Here is a 19,861-nt window from a genome sequence, read left to right on the forward strand (position 1 = left end):
CAGTAGGTTCATTCAATTTTAATTATCGGTGCATGTTGTTTTTAGATCCTCGGGGCAGAGATGTGAGCTGCACATTCACCACGCTATGAGATAATCACGTAACATACCTACATTACACATGAAGCAAATACTCAGAACTACTTGTGCTTTTGAAATCCCTCCGCCCAGCAGCCGCGTCTGGAATGTAGTCCCGGCTGCATTTACCTCTAAAACAACTCCGTCTTGTAATGTTACATGATTATTTCATAGCATTTCCCTCATCAAACTCATCAAATACACAATCCAACAACTCCAAAACGCTCTGGTGGACAAGTTGTGACCTGCACATTCACCACGCTATGAGATAATAACGAAATATTATGAGACAGAGTTGTTTTAGAGGCAAAAGCGCAAGTAGTTCTGAGTATTTGTGTCTTAATGTTACATAACGTTACATGATTATTTCATAGCGTGGTGAATGTGCAGGTCACAACTTGTCCACCAGAGCGTTTTGGAGTTGTTGGATTGTGTATTTGATGAGTTTGATGAGGGAAACCAAGAAATCCCATGAGCCTCCGTAGCGTAGCTCTGAGCAGCTCACAACTCTGCTCTGCCGTTCTAAAAACCACATGCACCAATAATTAATAAAGGTAATGAACCTACTGCTATGACTATAGGGATTATGGCGATATGAGTATTGGCCAAAATGTTGAACTATCCCTTTAAACTCTGTTCAGTGGCACAAAATGATCAGAAAAAGACAATTAAATCGCTAATGGCAGTAATTTGTTTGCCAATTAGTCGTCAGCTAAAATTTCATGACTGTGACACACATGTAAAAAGAAAACCCAGCAGCACACTGTTCAACTTGCAACACCCAAGCAAGTTGAACATTGTGCAGGATTTTCTTTTTACGAAGGTTTTTTTTTCTCTATGATTGTAACTGCAGCAGGTTTTTCACCAGGTGTTGAGAGACGTCTGTTAAAATGAAGCCAGAGTCGAGCGTTTGTTTCAGTCATCACTTTACTGTTCCCTCGTCATGTCAGGACAGGACGGGCTGCGAGCCGACATGCAGGAGGTTACAGGTTCATTCAGGTAAATCAGTAGATATTAAATCATCAACACACTGTGGTTGGATGAACACGGCACAATCAGCGCGGAGGAGGAGTCTTAGTCTTAGTCACAGTTTCTACATTATTAACCACAATCCTAGTCCTCAGTGTGTGAGAGAGTTACAAAACACAGGAAGCAGCTAAAACACGTTAAATAATAATCAGCGGAAACACTTTCTTATATATTAGTCCAAACTCATGTCTTCGTCGTCGTCCTTCTTGTCTTTGGAGTCTCCGTCCTGGTCGGACTTTGTCTCCGTCTCCATGGCTTTGGCAAAAGCCTCCACATCTGCAGAGAGGAAGAATAACGGTCGTGAGTTTCAGTTGTCGATTAATTGCCGTACAAATAATTGCGATTAACGATTTAATTGTCTTTTTCTGATAATTTCATGCCACTATTATAGTATAAGCCCCAAACATAGTTTAATTATACACAAACATTGGAACATGTACATAAAAATTATTTCTGTTAGTTTCATCCAGCTGTTTTTATGTAGATGGTTGGAAACGATTCTAACGATTATGCTAAATAATTGAGGTCATCTTAAAAGGGATAGTTCAACATTTTGGCAAATTGGCCCATTGCCATAATCCCTATAGTCATAGCAGTAGGTTTGTTACCTTTAATTGTCGGTGCAAGCTATTTTTAGAACGGCGGAGCAGAGCCGCAAGCTGCTCGGAGCTACGCTACGGAGGCTAATGGGATTTCTTGGTTTCCCTCATCAAACTCATCAAATATGCAGAGACTGCTTGCCGAAAGACTCCCTGAAGGCAACGTGTATCTGCGGTTTTGCATGAATTTCCCTCTAAAACAACTCTGTCTGGTAACGTTCTGTTATTATCTCATAGCGTGGTGAATGTGCAGGTCACGACTTGTCCACCAGAGCGTTTTGGAGTTGTTGGATTGTGTATTTGATGAGTTTGATGAGGAAAAACCAAGAAATCCCATGAGCCTCCGTAGCGTAGCTCTGAGCAGCTCACGGCTCTGCTCCGCCGTTCTAAAAATAGCTTGCACCGACAATTAAAGGTAACGAACCTACTGCTATGACTATAGGGATTATGGCAATGGGCCAATTTGCCAAAATGTTGAACTATCCCTTTAAATGACTGTGATCAGGCGATTATGTAATAATTGTGACAGGCCTAACGACTGTCTCCCCTATCATTTATTCCCTCAATAAAGCATCAATGGATCAGACTGATATAGTTTAAGTTGTGATAGCAAGTCAACAATTATTCTCTGGAGTCTTAATCGATAGTAAGTAACTACAAACTACAAACTGTCAATGTAGTGGATTAAAAAATTGTCAAATTCCCCGGTGCATAACGACATCTTGACTAAATCTTCTTAACACACACAGTGGCAGTGTTTTCAGCCTGACGTGGGTAAAACACTGACCTCCTTTGTTGGCGGCGTCCACGGCCTCCGCAGGCAAACCGAACTGGTTCATCAGAGGCCCCAACTGCCCCGACGCCAGGGCGCTGCTGAACATGCTCATGGCCTGAAGACGACGAGACAGGAAACACACAGAAAGACAGAGAGAAAGAGACATTAAATACCAAACAGACGATGGAAGAACGGATAATCTGATGATCCACACGCTGCTGCTGCTGCATCAGAGCTGGAGGAAAACTACAAGAACATGTTTAATGTCAAATTGCAGCAGCTGACTGGATATGAGAGCCAGAGGGGATAGTGTTTACTGTAAATGTAGAGACTGAGACTGATGCACATGAGATAACTACAGATACAGATATAATGGAGCTGTTGAATAGTTGTTTGACTTTGAATCTCATGAAGGGATAGTTCAACATTTTTGGCAAATTGGCCCATTGCCATAATCCCTATAGTCATAGCAGTAGGTTCCTTTATTACCTTTAATTGTCGGTGCAAGCTATTTTTAGAACGGCGGAGCAGAGCCGTGAGCTGTTCAGAGCTACGCTACGGAGGCTCATGGGATTTCTTGGTTTCCCTCATCAAACTCAGCAAATACACAATCCAACAACTCCACAACGCTCTGGTGGACAAGTTGTGACCTGCACATTCACCACGCTATGAGATAATAACACAACGTTACCAGACAGAGTTGTTTTAGAGGGAAATACAGAGACTGCTTGATGAAAAACTGCCCCTGATGGGACCAAGAAATCCCATGAGCCTCCGTAGCGTAGCTCTGAGCAGCTCACGGCTCTGCTCCGCCGTTCTAAAAATAGCTTGCACCGACAATTAAAGGTAACGAACCTACTGCTATGACTATAGGGGTTATGGCAATGGGCCAATTTACCAAAAATGTTGAACTATCCCTTTAAGTGAGGAATGGAAACATTTAGAAACCAAGAAAGGAAGAAACTCTGAGTATCTTAAGTTAAAATCACCAGTTTTCACATGCTCTAACTCAGTGTTTCTCAACCAGGGATACTTAAAACAATAAAATACCATTTTATTAAGTTACCTTTCAGATGTTTTTTGCCATTTTACTAAAATAGTGACTGGACCCATCCTTATTGCCTACACTGCATCACAACGTTTCTACAAATTCAACACATCCTGTGTGTTAATTTCTTAATCGGGCTTTTATTGTGAAATATCGCACAGGAAGATAGTTTAAAACTCAATAAAATGCTAAGTCCAGTGTACAGCGATACACTTTTCAATTTACATTTGTTGAAATTTGTATTTAAGGAGAGGCCATCATAAATTAACTGTTTGTGACACATCTGAATTATTTCCCTTCAGAACCGTTAATAAATATGTGATGATGTAATTAAAAAGGTGACTTCTACTTTCTGTCAAATTGATTTGGGACTTTCTTGTTTGCCTGAGAACCACTGATCTGAGTGAGCGTGAACGACATCGGGAGTCGAACTCTTCACCTGCTGGAACTGCGGAGAGCTGAGCGTGTTCTGCAGCTCCTCCGAGCTCTGAGGCAGCGACTCTCCGGACGGCAGGTACGGCATCAGCCGCTGCTGCACCTCGGGGTTGGCCAGGATGGGCGCCATGACCTCGGGGGTCAGGACGCTCGCCAGGTCGACTGCCGGCGACGGGAAACACAGAGAGAGAGAGAGAGACGGGTGAGACGAAGGGACAAAAAAACACAAACTCAGCTTCTTAGAGCTGTAAAAGCATCACTTTGTGTTTCTGTTTGAGGTTTGGCAGCTTCATTTTCACAAACACCAGTGTAATCAATCGATATTTCTAAGATACAGAACTTTAAACATATTATTTGATACAGATTTCTTTTCTATTTACACATATGGATGCACTTAGTTTATATGGATGTATATATATTTCCTTCTATCTGTGTTATATTGCTTTTTTATGCCCTTATATCATATGTCTTCGATACTGGATACTTCAATTTCCCTTGGGATCTATAAAGCACCTCCAAGTCTGAGTCTAAAACAATAAAATAGTTTCAGGAATTCACACTGACATAACTGCTCCAAACATCCACCTGTTTTTAACTTCATTAATTCACAACACATTTGCATATGCAAAAAGAAAAGCTAATACCAGAGGAACTTAGTATTTATTGTATTTTCTTGTCCTTGTCGTATTTAATACACATTACTGATATACAATATGACAAGTGAGTAAACAGCTGTAACATTAGTATTAATTTTCCTCTGTATCTAAACTCTAAATGCTCAACATTTCCCGCGCCAGCCAACACATCAAATCTCTGACACTCTGGTGTTAAATGAGCTCATTGAAGCTTTTCTCCACTGAAACCAGCTGCTGCAGAGTTTTACAGCCGTGAAACTATAATAAGACGCACGGAGCTGCGGAGTCAGGTGACGAATCTCTGTGGTTTCGTTCCCGTCCACATAACAACACAGAAACAAAGATGGCAGCACCTTTAAAGGGATAGTTCAATATTTAGTCAGATTCTCCTCTCACCATAATCTCTATAGTCATAGCAGTAGGTTCGTCACCTTTAATTATCGGTGCATGTTGTTTTGAGATCAGCGGGGCAGAGACGTGAGCTGCTCAGAACACAATGGGGGTGAACGGTACAGGTCCCTCATCAAACTCATCAAACTCATCAAATACACAATCCAACAACTCCACAACGCTCTGGTGGACAAGTTGTGACCTGCACATTCACCACGCTATGAGATAATAACAGAACGTTATGTAACATTAAGACACAAATACTAATAATAATAACTAATAAACTACTTGCGCTTTTGCCTCTAAAACGACTCTGTCTCATAATATTTCGTTATTATCTCATAGCGTGGTGAATGTGCAGGTCACAACTTGTCCACCAGAGCGTTTTGGAGTTGTTGGATTGTGTATCTGATGAGTTTGATGAGGGACAGGGGACCTGTACCGTTCACCTCCATTGTGTTCACTGAGCAGCTCACGTCTCTGCCCCGCCGATCTCAAAACAACATGCACCGATAATTAAAGGTAATGAACCTCCTGCTACGACTATAGGGATTATGGTGATAGGCAAAATGTTGAACTATCCCTTTAACTTTATCTATCTATCTATCTATCTATCTATCTATCTATCTATCTATCTATCTATCTATCTATCTATCTATCTATCTATCTATCTATCTATCTATCTATCTATCTATCTATCTATCTATCTATCACCTCCATTCATTTTGCACAGTCTTCACCTCCTCCAGCCTCCTGCTCTCTCTCTCTCTCTGTTAAACAGTTTAAATAACGCTGAGCTTCATGTCGTGAGCCACAGCGACAGACAGACGGCGGTGTGTCGGTGTCGGTGTTTTTTCAGGCAGTTTTTCTGCTTCTGTAACTCACCGACTCTGTTCTTACAGAAACTGCCGTGTTCACAGTTTTTAATTATTCGCTGCATAATTACTCCAATTTACACTAATTAGACCCTAATTATGCTCGTTTGCCTCTGGTGCTGGTTTTCAGTTCTTTGGACTTGTCTCAGCTCTGAGGCCGGAGGCGGCTTTCTCTCTCTCTCTCTCTCTCCTTTAGCATATGGCTACAGTTTCTTATTCTGAAACAGAGGAGACACAGCATTCAATTGCACGCACCAATATTGTGGCTTTAGGTAGTAAAATAATACGAAAGCTTTTATCACAGATGAAAAAAATATCCATAATATCACTGGAAATGCACAGTTTTAGATCATAATGAACTCTTCACTTCAGCCCTGTCGCTAGAAAAGCAGGGGGAATCAAAACTGGAGAGGAAGAGGGAATCTAATATCTATTGAGTGATTATGATGATGATATTAGTTACATGTCTTTTGTGAGATAATAACAGAACGTTACGAGACAGAGTTGTTTTAGAGGTAAATTCAGAGACTGCTTGATGAAAAACTGTCCCTGAAGGCAACGCACATCAGTGGTTTTGCATGAATTTACCTCTAAAACAACTCTGTCTGGTAACGTTGTGTTATTATCTCATAGCGTGGTGAATGTGCAGCTCACAACTTGTCCACCAGAGCGTTTTGGAGTTGTTGGATTGTGTATTTGATGAGTTTGATGAGGGAAACCAAGAAATCCCATGAGCCTCCGTTCATAGCGTAGCTCTGAGCAGCTCGCGGCTCTGCTCCGCCGTTCTAAAAATAGCTTGCACCGACAATTAAAGGTAACGAACCTACTGCTATGACTATAGGGATTATGGCAATGGGCCAATTTGCCAAAATGTTGAACTATCCCTTTAAAAACTATAGGTATTTCTTGTAATTTGTGACAAAAATTGTGTTAAAGGACGAACCCGTAATAAATGTATATTTTAAAAACATCTCTCACCTCCCTGCCCGCTGGCCGGTACGTTCATCGTGGCCAGGATGCTCTGCAGGTCTCGGAGCTGGATCGGCTGCGTGGGATTGGCCGCCGCCGCTGCCGCTGTTCCCCCCGAAGCCGCCGCCGCTGCAGCCCCTCCTCCTGTTCCTGTTCCTGCTCCTGCTCCAGCTCCAGCTCCCCCTGAAGCCGTCACCGCGGCCAGGGAGGTGACGGCCGGGGTGGAGGGGGTGGTGGCGGTGGGGGAGGCGGCCGAGGCGGCGGACGGCGTGATGGGGGTGGTGGGGACCTGGGAGGAGCTGAGGCGCGTGGCGGAGGAGGAGGTGGAGGTCGGGGTGACGGCGGTGGACGGGCTGAGAGGAGGAGACAGAGATAAAACACAAACACACTTCCTGTCAGTCGTTGGTCATGAAGCAAAAGGAAACTTCTGTTGGAACAAAACCTCAGAGAGGGAAGAGCGAACTTCACATTACTGAATAAATGAGGATGTGATGAACAAATAATAATTGTAACGACTTGCCTGTCATTAAAGTCGTTTGAGCACGCTGAGTCCAGGTAAGTTTCATCATCTAATAACTTAAAACAATCACAGCTACTTCAGCGGCTAGATTACACTCGCATAAAGGATGGAAAACGTGCACTGATGGCGAATATGTAACGAACCAAAACTGAACAAATGCGGTCAACAAAAATTGCGACTACCTACACTCCTCTCTCCTCCCCCAGTGCAGGTGATCCAGTTCCCTATATCACCTACGGCAATCATCCCCAGTGCCCACGTGACCCAAGCCCCGTGTATCACCGTGGCAACCAGACCAAACAAATCAAAAGACGAATAATCCGCCAGTGAAACAATACGGCTCCTACACTGAATAAATGAGGATGTGAAGAACAAATAATAATAAACAGGTTTTTCCAGTCATCTCTTGTGAAAACAACGAGACAATCAGCAGAGAAACAACATGTAAACGCTGCCCCCCCGAGGTCAAACACAGGAACTACAGGTGTGTTTGGTCAAAGCTAAGTTTTAACCTTTTTATTCATTTATTTAACCCTTCTGTTGTCAAACTGACCCAGTCTGTTTCCAATGGTCCTTCTTTCCTCCCTTCCTTCTGTCTCTCCATCCCTCCCTTCCTTCTGTCTCTCCATCCCTCCCTTCCTTCTGTCTCTCCATCCCTCCTTCCTCCCTCCCTCCTTTCTCCACTCCTTTCCTTTCTTTGTTCCTCCCTTCCTCCATCCTTCTTTCCCTCCTTTCTAACTTCCTCCCACCATCATTTCCCTTCCTTCCTTCTTCCTTCCTTCCTTGACCCAATCTGTCCCCTTTCTTTCTTTCTTTCTTTCTTTCTTTCTTTCTTTCTTTCTTTCTTTCTTTCTTTCTTTCTTTCTTTCTTTCTTTCTTTCTTTCTTTCCTCCCTCCCTTATTTCTCTCCATCCTTCCTTCTTCTTCCTTCCTTGACCCAATCTGTTCCCTTTGCCCATCCTTTTCACTTCCTTCCTCCCTTCTTTCCCTTCTTTCCCTCCATCCTTCCTTCTTCTTCCTTACTTGACCCAATCTGTTCCCTTTCTTTCTTTCTTTCTTTCTTTCTTTCTTTCTTTCTTTTTCTTTCCTCTTCTCTTCTCCCTCCCTTCTTTCCCTCCATCCTTCCTTCTTCTTCCTTCCTTGACCAAATCCGTTCCCTTTGCCCATCCTTCTTTTCCTTCCTTTCTCCCTTCCTTCTTCCACCATCCTTTTCACTTCCTTCCTCCCTTCTTTCCCTTCCTTCTTCTTCCTTCCCTGATCCAATCTGTTCCCTTCCTCCATCTTTCTTTCTTTCCTTCCTTCCTTTCTTGACCCAGGAGAGTTAATTTCCTAAAAAAATCTTATGATTTGTGTCATTTACTTTGCAGCTACTGAGAGAGAAATTTGTATTAGGCTATATTAAATTATATCAACAACTTCTTCTCTTTGTAATATGTAATGTAATCATATCATGTTGGAATAAGTGGAGAAAATGATCAATAAACTAATTGATACCAGTAGCTGCTGTGTCTCTGAGCTGACCCGTCCCAGTTTCTGCTCAGTATTTGTTTTGGTTTTAAAGGATCGATGCTGAACCCTGAGGCTCCAGATCGACTCCCTGTTGCACCGACACTAAAACGAAACGTCGACCGTCCGCGTCTGAGACAGATGATTCAGCTTATGTTCGCCCACTTTCTGTCTGTCAGAGCTGAACCTCAAACCGTTTTTGGCAGCATCTCATCTTCAAGTGTTTGGCTATTTACCAGCTGTGATGAGGAAAAAAATAAAAAAGCAGGCTCAGAAATAGAAGGTATCGTCTGTGTGCTGTGAAAACACGGTACAGAAAGTACAGAAGTGTCCGCTTTAAAACAACAAGACTGCTCAACGGTTTCTGGCTTTTTACTGCCATTTTTACTTGCACTTTAGAAGAAAATGCTCTTCATATGCTCCATCTTATACCTCATATGTATTTTATTTAGATTATTGGGTGTCTGTCACTTATTTTATATTGTAAATAAGTCTGTAATTCTTTAGATAGATAGATTTTTCTGTTGTTACAATGAATGAATGATTGAGTGCACAGCTGCTGTAACATTTGCAATTTCCTGTGAAGGATTATTAAAGTATCTATCTATCTATCTTATCTATCTATCTATCTATCTATCTATCTATCTATCTATCTATCTATCTATCTATCTATCTATCTATCTATCTATCTATCTATGAGCATATATTTTCAGCATATCTATTTATTTAGCTAATATTACAGGTGCATCTCAATAAATTATAATATCATACAAAAGTTTATTTATGTCAGTAGTTCAAGTCTGAAAAGTGAAACTAAAACTTTATATAGATCCATTAAACATTTTGTGTCTGTATTTATTTAATTTCTTTTAATTGTAATGATTATGGCTTATATGTAATGAAGACCTAAAATTCAGTATCTCAAAAAATGTGAATATTTCAAAGGACACATTATAAAAACAGCATTTTTAATATGGTAATGTTGACCTTCTGAAAAGTTTAAGTGCATTTATATGCACACCATAACTTGGTTGGGACTATTTGACTTTAACTACTGGAAATTGACTTGTCCATGATATTCTAATTTATTGAGATGCACCTGTAGTAAATCTAGCTTTGTATCCTCTTTATTCTCTCGTTTTTGGGTTTTTTTTTCCCTTTTAAGCGAAGCATTATCTCATTTTCATGTCTGCAAATGTGTAAAAATGACTATTAATCTGAGTGTGACTCTGCGTTACCTAGTTGAGGAGTTGCTGGCTGCCGGGACGCTGCTGCTGCTGCTGCTGCTGCCCAGCAGGTTGGCCAGACCGGGACCGGCCAGCGCCCCGAGGCCGCCTGAGCATCACCGAAACAGGAAACAAAGACGTCAAACAAGATATTATTTTATCACTTCAGAGTAAATACATCAGATCAGGTTTTGATGCTTCTTAATCTTCATGTTTTTATACGTACCGATCCCGCCCAGTCCGGTCGGTCCAATGAGCTGCATGAGCTGGTTGTGGCTCATGTTTCCCAGAAGGCTTTGCAGACCGCCCTCGCCTTTACATGAAAACAGAAGACATAAACATTTTCACACAGAAATTATAGTTTTGTTTTTGGTAAACCTTTAATTTACAGGCGTTAATTACGTCATAATGTCCAGAAATAGCCAAGAAATAACGGCCAATTTCATAGTAATGTCATGTTTTTCATAAAGGCAAAAGATTACACATGCTTCTCATGCTTTGAATTTTTTGCAAAAGGTGAGAATTTTTCTATTTCTACGCAATCAGTCTTTATTTCTTGGCGATATTTCTCGACATTACTATGAAATTGACCGTTATTTCTAGACATTATGATGCAATTAATTGTTATTTCTTGGCTATTTCTTGACATTTCTTAACGGCCTGTAAATTAAAGGGCTACTGTCTCTTTTCTATGTTATAAATCTGGTGCTTTAAGTGTAATGAGGAGAAGAGGAGCATGTGTCACCGCCCAGCGCCGACAGGTCGTGTCCTCCGCTGCTGCCGCTGCCCAGAGCGCCGGGCATCGGCGGGTTGTTCAAGTACTCGTTCACTTTACGGCAGAACTCCTCGTCCTTGTCGGTCTTCGGCTCCTGAGCTCAGGAAACAGAAAACACAGTCTCAGCACACAAACACTGAGCTTCGATAAACTCACCTACATGGTTATTTACAGTTTCAATGAACAAGGAAGATACAATATGAGTTGGTTATTGAAGTGTTTAAAGGATAAAGTTTAGTTATTCCACATTTTTCCTATTGTCAACTATTTTTGTTTGTCCTCCCTAGTCCCTTCACATCCTGTGTTTTATTTCATTATAAATGTCACATTTTGAGCCTGTGTTGGCTCTTGTGAACTCGTCGCTGGAGAAAATGATTTTTTGTTCACTTTCAATGATCAATGAATCAACAAATGACAAGTGAAAGGAATAATACCAACATTGTGTCTCTCAGTCCTTCTTCCCTCTCCTGCCTGTGGACGTCAGACGCCCTTTAGTTGCTACTAAAGATGCAAATACCTTAAACACTGTTCACAAATATAAAGATTTATGTTTAAAAATGCAAAAACAAAAAAGGAAGAGGACTCGTTTTTAGCACAGTGAATTTTGTCAGGGACTATTTTCAGCAGTGGATTGATGCAAATGTGGTGCTTCAGTGAGTCTATTTTCAGGAGGACAGTGTCTTTGGGCCTGAAAATAAACCACAGTTCATTGTTCATTATAATTAAGTAAGTTGTTGTTAACACTAATATTATATCTGTATTGAACTCTATTGTATCAACAGTAATAACACCGTTTGGCACAGATGAGATGATTTAGCTATGAAGTATCAGTCAGCAGATAGGAAATTCATAGTTGTTTGTTTCTGTCTTTGTTGACAGTAAGAAAAATATTGAATTTCACCAAATGTATCTGTTAATGTCTGATGTAGTAAAGTTTCTGACATAATAAAACTCATATAATGAACTTTTTAGTGGCTATACTGTTTAAAACAACCTGTCAAGACTCCTGTGAGACACACAAGTGACAATAAAAGCCACAAAAAAGACAAAGATGTCTGTATAAACCAAATGTTCATCTCCTGTAAATGAGCCTTCTATACCTGTGTCTCTTTAATTAAACATCTTAAACATCCGGCTGTTTACCTGCATCCAGAAGAAGAGTCTTTTGGAGCCGGCTTTGAACTTCAACACATAGACTCGTCCGGTGGTGCACTGGTTCACGCGTTTGAACTCACAGTCGTCAGGGAAGATGATCAGGTCCTGAGTTAAAGCGATAAAGTAAATGGTTAATATCAAAAACTCAAACACACACAGAGTCTGAGTCGCAGCTACTGCAAAAACTCAAAATCTTTCCAAGAGTATTTGTCTTATTTCTTGTCAAAAATGTCTAATTTCTAGTCAAATCTAATTAAAGTAAGACTCAACACCTAAGAATTGACTTGTTTTTAGATCATTTTCACTTGTTTCAAACAAATATTCACTTGAAATAAGTAGAATAATCTGCCAGTGAAAGCAAGTTTTTTGTGCTTGTAATAAGGAAGAAAAACTGGCTCCACTATCAGATTTTTCTACTTATTTCAAGTGAAAATATGCTTGAAAGAAGTAAAAAGTGTTTAAAAACAAGCTACTTTTTATGTTATGAGTCTTATTTTAAGTATAATGATATTTGTTTTGACTAGAAATGACATTTTGACTAGAAATTAGACATATTCTTGGTAAGATGTTTGAGTTTTTGCAGTGCACCTACATCGTCCACGTTCCCGGAGGTCCGGTCCTTCCAGCAGAAGTGGATGAGGGAGTCGTCGGTCTGCTGGATGTAGACTTGACCTTTACGCTTGTCGGGCGTCACCGTGGCGCCCTTCATGGTCATCTTACCGGCCCGAAACTCCACCAGGTATTTACTGGAGGAGCCGCGGGAGCCGGACACCATGCTGGGGAACAGAGCTCCAGACGCCATGACGATGATGAGTAGGAGGAGGAGGACGAGGAGGAAGAAGAAGAAGAAGACACAGTGCTGCAGGGAGAGAGAGAGAGGAGGAGGAGGAGGTTTGTCTGTTATTGTACCGACCTGCAAACACAAAATGCTACAAAAGAATAACTGAGATCTGAGCAAATAGATACAATTATAAACATTACACATCATGTGTCAACATTTTATGCCAATAATGCATCATAGATAAGAAAATTTACATATTTTAGTTCAGATTCTATATCTTATGAACAGCTGCATGTGTAGAGTCAACCTTTACTTTACAGTCATTTACATTGTGGAGACACAGGAAACAATAATGTTGGATTTCATGCCAAGAGGACCAGAAATAAACCAATTAAAGCCACAAAAACATGATAAAAACCTTAATATTATTAGAATATTAAAATAAAGGTGCACAGTTCAGCTTATACAGAGACATCTGGATATAAAGTGTGATGTGATTAAAGATTTAACTAGATCTGAGGGTGAAGTTGAACAAAGTTTCATGTTATTCTGCAGAAGAACTGGCTGATAAGAGCCATCATGTTATGTATTTATTTATTTCACAGCAAATCTGGTATTTGCTTCTCTCCACAGCTCGAAATCCTTTTCTTCAGTCAATAAATGAATAATTAAATAAATAAATCTAATGAATCATCAGTCACAGTTGAAGCCATCTGTCATTCTTCATCTTTCATAACAGATTAAATGACCTGTTTTTCCATCTTTACAGTCTGTACTGATGAAGCCCTGTCTCTACTGTGTCTAATGATAAATACCTGAACCACTGACCACTGACATCACCACCTTACATATGAAGCTACCCCCATTTTTTCATGTGAATTCATAAAATTAATTTACATTTCCAGGCTTATTTAACTCATTTATATTATTTTGTAACATCCTCCACATATAACGAGTCTCCTCTGAGTAGAAAATGACCGAGAAGCCGATTTTAACATGTGAAATGTAACTGGAACCAGCCTCATCCCATTGCTCCCATAATAAACCAGCTAGTGGGGCAGAGCGGAGCCGCAGACGCACCACAGATGACTGTGCATCCCGCAGCCTGCGGCCTCTTTCCGGCTCCAAACCAACACGACCGAACCGCAAAATTAACATTTTCTGATCAGCGACTAAACCCGCAGCAGATTTCTACATTTACAACCCGAAACAATTAGAAAATAACGTGTTTATACTCACATTTCGCTCTGACTTAGCACTCAGCCGCAGGACGGTCGAACACGCTGCAGATGATTCTGATTGGCTGAGCGGCGCCGGTGCTGCGCTGTGATTGGTCGAGGCGCCTGTCAGTCACGTGGCCTTTAAAGCCCCCTGCGCATGTTCGGTAGAGATGACACAGCACTGCTGGTGCTGATGAACCTGCGTGTCCTGATAGTGGACACACTTGTATATTTATATAGACAAGACTTTTAAAACAACGAGATAATAATTAAAGCAATACTTACCTTTCTGGCACTTTTGCACATTTCTTTGTCTAAGTTAAAATGCTATTAATAATCTGATGATACATTAAAATGTAAGAGAAACCCAACAGGGTTAAAAACTCATAATTTTTTCATTCTCATATAATTCTGAGAAAAGTCTGACCAATAATATTATTCGGTCCGATTAATAAGATTTGAAGAGCGACCGAACCTACTTAATATGTAATCACTTTGTGCACCCCTCTCCTCCTCTCCCCCCTCCCGACCAGGAAGAACGCTTATTGACAGAGCAGTAGCAGGACACAGAGAGCAGAGGAGACTAGAGTCACAACACACACTAGAAAGAAGGTTTTTGGAAATAAATCGTTTTTTAAAAGACCAATAACTGCAGCCGCAGCTGGTCGTGGAGTTTCATGTCTGATATTGTAACGTTGATAGTGATCAGCCCCGAGTGATACGTAAACACAGGAAGTCACATGTGTCTATAAAGCATCCAGTGCTAACGGCTAGGGGGCTAGGCTACTGTTAGCTCTGTGCTAACGGCTAGGCTACTGTTAGCTCCCTTAGCTCTGTGAGTTCTCAGCGGTCCGGACCCGGTTGAACTCCGGACCGGTGCGGCTCGACTCGGCTCGGTCTGGATTTATTTTCGGCCTGAACCAGCGCATCAGGTGGCGCTGGTACGGCCGCCAGCCCGGCTCGTTGAGAACTGTAATCTGTAACAATCACTTCCCCTGCTTCTCCAGTAGCAGTAGGCTAACAACAGTTTATTATAAAACTCATCAGTCATCATCACTGAGTCCGTTTATACGGTTTAAAACTCCGGTGTTGTGTTTGTTTGTGTTGTTCCCGTTTCACTCGCGTTCCTGTTCTGTTTACCGTTGCCATGCCAACGCATGCAGCAGGGAGGGAGGGGGCTCGTGGAGATGCGGCAGGAGTGAGAGGTGGGTGGGACTTGTGAGGGAGGTGGAGCTGTTGATTTTCAAATGTTTGTGCTGTGCTGAGTGAAATGCCAGATCGGTAAGTATTGCTTTAACCTGATAATTTATCAAATCAAATCCAAAATTATTTAAGTTAAAACACAGAAAAAAGGATTAAAATCAGTTTAAAAAAAAAAGAGTCAGTGTTTTTTCTGTGACAGTTTTGTGTCTTTATAGTTTCTGTTCATTGCGAATCTATTTAAAGGAGGTCTGTGTCTCTCTGTGGTTATTTTGTGCATCTTATTTAGTTTAGTTTAACTGTGAACTATAGGATTAGAGTCAGACCAGCCTTGAAACTAAAACAATCACTGATGTTTTTTTTCTCATTGTCAACAAAGTTTCCAAAACCGACCATTAAACAGTGATGGGAATAACGGCGTTAAAATAAACGGCGTTACTAACGGCGTTATCTTTTTCAGTAACGAGTAATCTAACTAATTACTATTTCCACCGTTACAACGCCGTTACCGTTACCGACAATTAAATGAGGCGCGTTACAAACTACTTTGAAGCCGTTGTCCTCCGACTTGGCTCATCTCAGACACAGAAGCTGCTAAACTGTTGTTGTTTTTTCCTCCTCTCCTTTGGTGAGGGGAGGGGGGAGGAGGGAGGGACGAGACAACCGCATAAGTGATGATGATTGGTTGAGGCAGAGTAAGGTTTCATGCTAAGCCAATCAGAGGCAGTGTTCAGTTTGTACACAAACCACACACGCACGCAGTTTAGCCTCAAACACGATGAAAAGGACGAAGACGCGAAGGTCCCGTCGCCATAAAAGAATCGCGTGTAGCGTCGCAAAAAAAAAAAAGTCGCGTATACCGCGTCTCGCGCCTAATCGCGTCTCGCGCCTAATCGCGTCTTTGCGTCACGGCCTTTTACACCGCGGACGTAACGAATAAACGGTGACGGTGTGAACGAACAACATAGAACAGGACCAGACGTGGCGTTGTTTCCTCTTTTCACCGACAGCTCCACTCTCCCTTACTTACACTAACTACTGTTATTGTTGAGAGCAGAGAATTGTGGGATTTGTAGTTTTTGACCAATCGTGTGCTCTTTCTTTTTGTGATTTTTCCGGTTCACACATGTTTGTTTTTTGTAGGGGCAAATGCGAGTGAAATGCTCGCCCATGGTGGGCATAAGAAAATGTAAGACCTGTCTAAAATTATTTAAGACTTGAACACAATAATTCAACAAATTTAAGACATTTTAAGACCTAAAATTTAGATTTTCACATTTTAGACTTTTTAAGACCCCGCGCGCATACCCTGTTATTTCATATAAAAGTTTAAGTGCATACATATTTTATGATGCTGTGTATTATATATTTAAGACCATCTTAGAATTTTCTAATAAATGTAATACTTTTTAAGGCCTTAATTTTAGATACATGAATTTAAGACTTTTTAAGGATCCGCAGATACCCTGTTGTGCGCTCGCAGCAGGACAGATAATCAGATGGATAATCGGTAAAGTTAATAATTTCACTTAATGTGGCCATGAATAAATTAATTTCGATGTTTCGCCTGTTATTAAACGCAAATCTTGAATAGGTCTCTGCTGTTTTCACATTTAAAAAGGTCTTTGTTGTCTTTGTACAGAGACAATATGAGATTTGCATGTAGCCACAGCACTTAAAAAACCCACTGTAACCTATTTTCATAGGCACACCAGCCTCGCTTTCAATAAAACACACACTCGCATTCCATAATTGCGATCAGTGAAATATATGAAAACAATAAAATACAATTTAAAAATGAGAGAAAAAAAATCCAAATTCTTCGACATATTTAAACTTAAAAAAAAGAAACACAATAGTTACTTTCCCTGGTAACTAGTTACTATTATAGTGAAGTAGTGGAGTTACTAACTCAGTTACTTTTTGGGAGAAGTAATTAGTAACTATAACTAATTACTTTTTAAAAGTAACGTTCCCAACACTGCCATTAAATAAATGATTACTGTTTGTCTTAGTAGCCACTCCAAGACCAGTGCATCTTATTTCTTTTAAATTTAAAGACACATACACGTCACTGCTGCACAAAGTGGGTTAATATCTAAAATCATCACAGAGAATGAAGTTTTATTTCCAGTCAGTCCCACATACACAAACCCGAGGCCGTAAATACTCAACAAAAATGGTTCACAGGAAATTCAGTTGTGTAAAAAACTTTCCGTTTGTTGTGGGAAAAATTTCAACCTGTTTAAAATGTGACCTTTTATGATTTTCGTCTATTCAAAGATCGACCAACAATGTACAATGTTTTTTTCATGATGAGAACCATAAATAAAACTCCAGCTTTATAATTCCATGCTACCATCATTTCAATTAATAGATTAAATAATTTAGTTTCTAAAATGTAAAATAAATTTCCCACTGAGCCGTAGGTGACGTTTCATGTTCTTTCATTTTGAAGTAAATCTTCACTTTTGAGAGGCTGAAATCTGCAAATACGTTTTATTTTAATCATTTAATTACCCTGAAAAAAAAAAAAAAACAGCTGGAGATCATTTCTGTATTAATTAATAATAGTTTACGCTATGCTTCTGGCTGTTCACCTGCGACCTCCTCTCACACGTTGCAACATGTCAATAAACAGAGCCATTATTCCTTATTAAACATGAATATATTCAGAGACCTAAAACAACATATTTTATTTCATTTCCTACAAATCCAAGTTGTAGAGAAGTGAATCACAGTGGAGTCGTGATGAGATGATGATTCAAACAGTGACATGATGTCTGTAATTTCAATAGCCCATAATTTATTTCTTAAATACACCTTGTTGTATGCATATGGTTATGTGTGGATAAACAGTTATGAAGAGGAGGAGCAAAAAAAAACAGATCAATGAACAAACATACAATGTAAACATTTTCAAACGGATGCCAGACAGAGAGAGAGAGAGAGAGAGAGATGGGAGGATGAAGAGGAGGAGAAACCATCAGACTGAACCTGCGCACTGCAAAAACTCAAAATCTTTCCAAGAATATTCATCTTATTTCTTGTCAAAATGTCTCAATTTTAGTCAAAACTAATCTCTTTCCACTTAAAATAAGACTCATCACCTAAAAATTAACTTGTTTTTAGACAGTTTTCACCTGAAATAAGTAGAAAAATCTGCCAGTGAAAGCAAGTTTTTTATGCTTGTAATAAGAAAGAAAAACTTGCTCCACTGTCAGATTTTTCTACTTATTTCAAATGAAAATAGACTTGAAAAAAGTAAAAAGTGTCTAAAAACAAGCTACTTTTTAATGTGATGAGTCTTATTTGAAGTATAATTAGATTTATTTTGACTAGAAATGACATTTTGACTAGAAATAAGACAAATATTCTTGGTAAGATTTTGAATTTTTGCAGTGCGTCGTCTGCAGGCGTCACAAAGTGCTTTGAATTCAGAGTAAAGTCGGAGAGGAAGAGGAGGAAGAGGGAGCAGCTGTGGGGAAGACAAGATGTCGGACATTTCACTAGACAGTATGTGCATAGGGACTGTGAGCGGTCAAATGTGCAGTTTAATGCAAAAGTTAGTGCTCAGAAACAAAGAAGGAACACGTCGTCACTGCTGCACAGAGTGAACGAAGCTTCATCACATCATCATCAGCACAACATTCATCATCATCATCATCATCAGCTGCTGCTGCCTCTGTAGTGTCTCAAGCACACGGCGGCTGCAGCGGCTCGTTCAAGAGGAATTAAGTGTTTTTATTTCTTTATTTTTCACATTTCAGGAGGGCAGACTGGATGGATCAGTTTGCATAGGTTCATGGTGTTTTTTTTTTTGTCTGTTTTGTTCGTTTTTTCTCAGCGTCCTGTCTTATTCGTTGTCTTGATTTGGTTTGGGAAAAAGAAAAAAAAATGACAGAGGAATTCAAACTGGACACGGTGGAAACAGGCAAAGTCACTCGTCCACGTGTGTGAAGACAGTCGCTGTAAGTAGGAGTCAATATGACGCAGCTTCTCTTTAACTCAGAGGTTTTCATAGTGAACCTCCACAAAGAAGGAGGAGAAACAAATAGATGCAGAGAAGAACTATTATAATTCTGCATAAATTGGCGCCAATTTGCCAAATTAGATAGATAGTTCAACATTTTGAGTTTTGCAAAATGTTGAACTATCCCTTTAAACAAAAAAACAAAGGGGAACAAGCTGTAACAACTGGAGCTGCAATGCCCCCAAAAAATCAGAGCATTATAAATGTTATTCCCCCAAATCCAAATAAGACAAGAACAATAATTAGAATTATATATATAAAAAAACAAACATTAATATGAACTATTTTCATGTTTTTCTTTATCAGACATTTCTAAAAAGGCTCAGAATATTTCACCATCATGATTCTTATATAGTGGAAACAGCGTCAGACTGTGAAAACCTCTGATTTAAACCGTTTCGCTCTGTTTTTTTTAAGTTTCATGTGAATGTATGTTACAGTATCATACTCAGTGCAGAAGGAGTTCTTATGGCTTTAAAGTGTGTGTGTGTGTGTGTGTGTGTTGTGTTGTGTAAATAATCATCTCGGTGACCATGCATGCACCAGTTATTATTATACACGTTTTTTGTTTTGTGTGTTTTTCACTATGTTACAGCGGACGACAACATAACGCAC

At 40.1% G+C, this 19,861-nt stretch overlaps 2 protein-coding genes across 2 annotated transcripts in view; one reads left to right on the forward strand and one right to left on the reverse strand.

The window, feature by feature from the left end:
• Positions 1-19,861, forward strand: part of cables2a (Cdk5 and Abl enzyme substrate 2a) — a gene marked incomplete at its 5' end in the record, with an annotated part of 86,994 nt that overhangs the window by 17,195 nt on the left and 49,938 nt on the right. The gene's annotated exons all lie outside the window — the stretch shown is intronic.
• LOC310988399 (proteasomal ubiquitin receptor ADRM1-like) lies at positions 975-14,157 on the reverse strand. Its single transcript, XM_083974979.1, has 10 exons — positions 14,033-14,157; positions 12,605-12,871; positions 12,001-12,117; positions 10,828-10,951; positions 10,309-10,395; positions 10,095-10,191; positions 6,840-7,183; positions 3,966-4,123; positions 2,491-2,593; positions 975-1,380 (listed from the first exon to the last, which is right to left on the reverse strand). The coding sequence occupies exons 2-10, from the start codon at positions 12,812-12,814 to the stop codon at positions 1,277-1,279; spliced, it is 1,344 nt and encodes a 447-aa protein (XP_083831105.1). The 5' UTR covers positions 12,815-12,871; positions 14,033-14,157; the 3' UTR covers positions 975-1,276.

This window comes from Trachurus trachurus (genome assembly GCF_905171665.1).
Source record: "Trachurus trachurus genome assembly, chromosome: 7".
NCBI classification, from domain to species: Eukaryota; Metazoa; Chordata; class Actinopteri; order Carangiformes; family Carangidae; genus Trachurus; species Trachurus trachurus.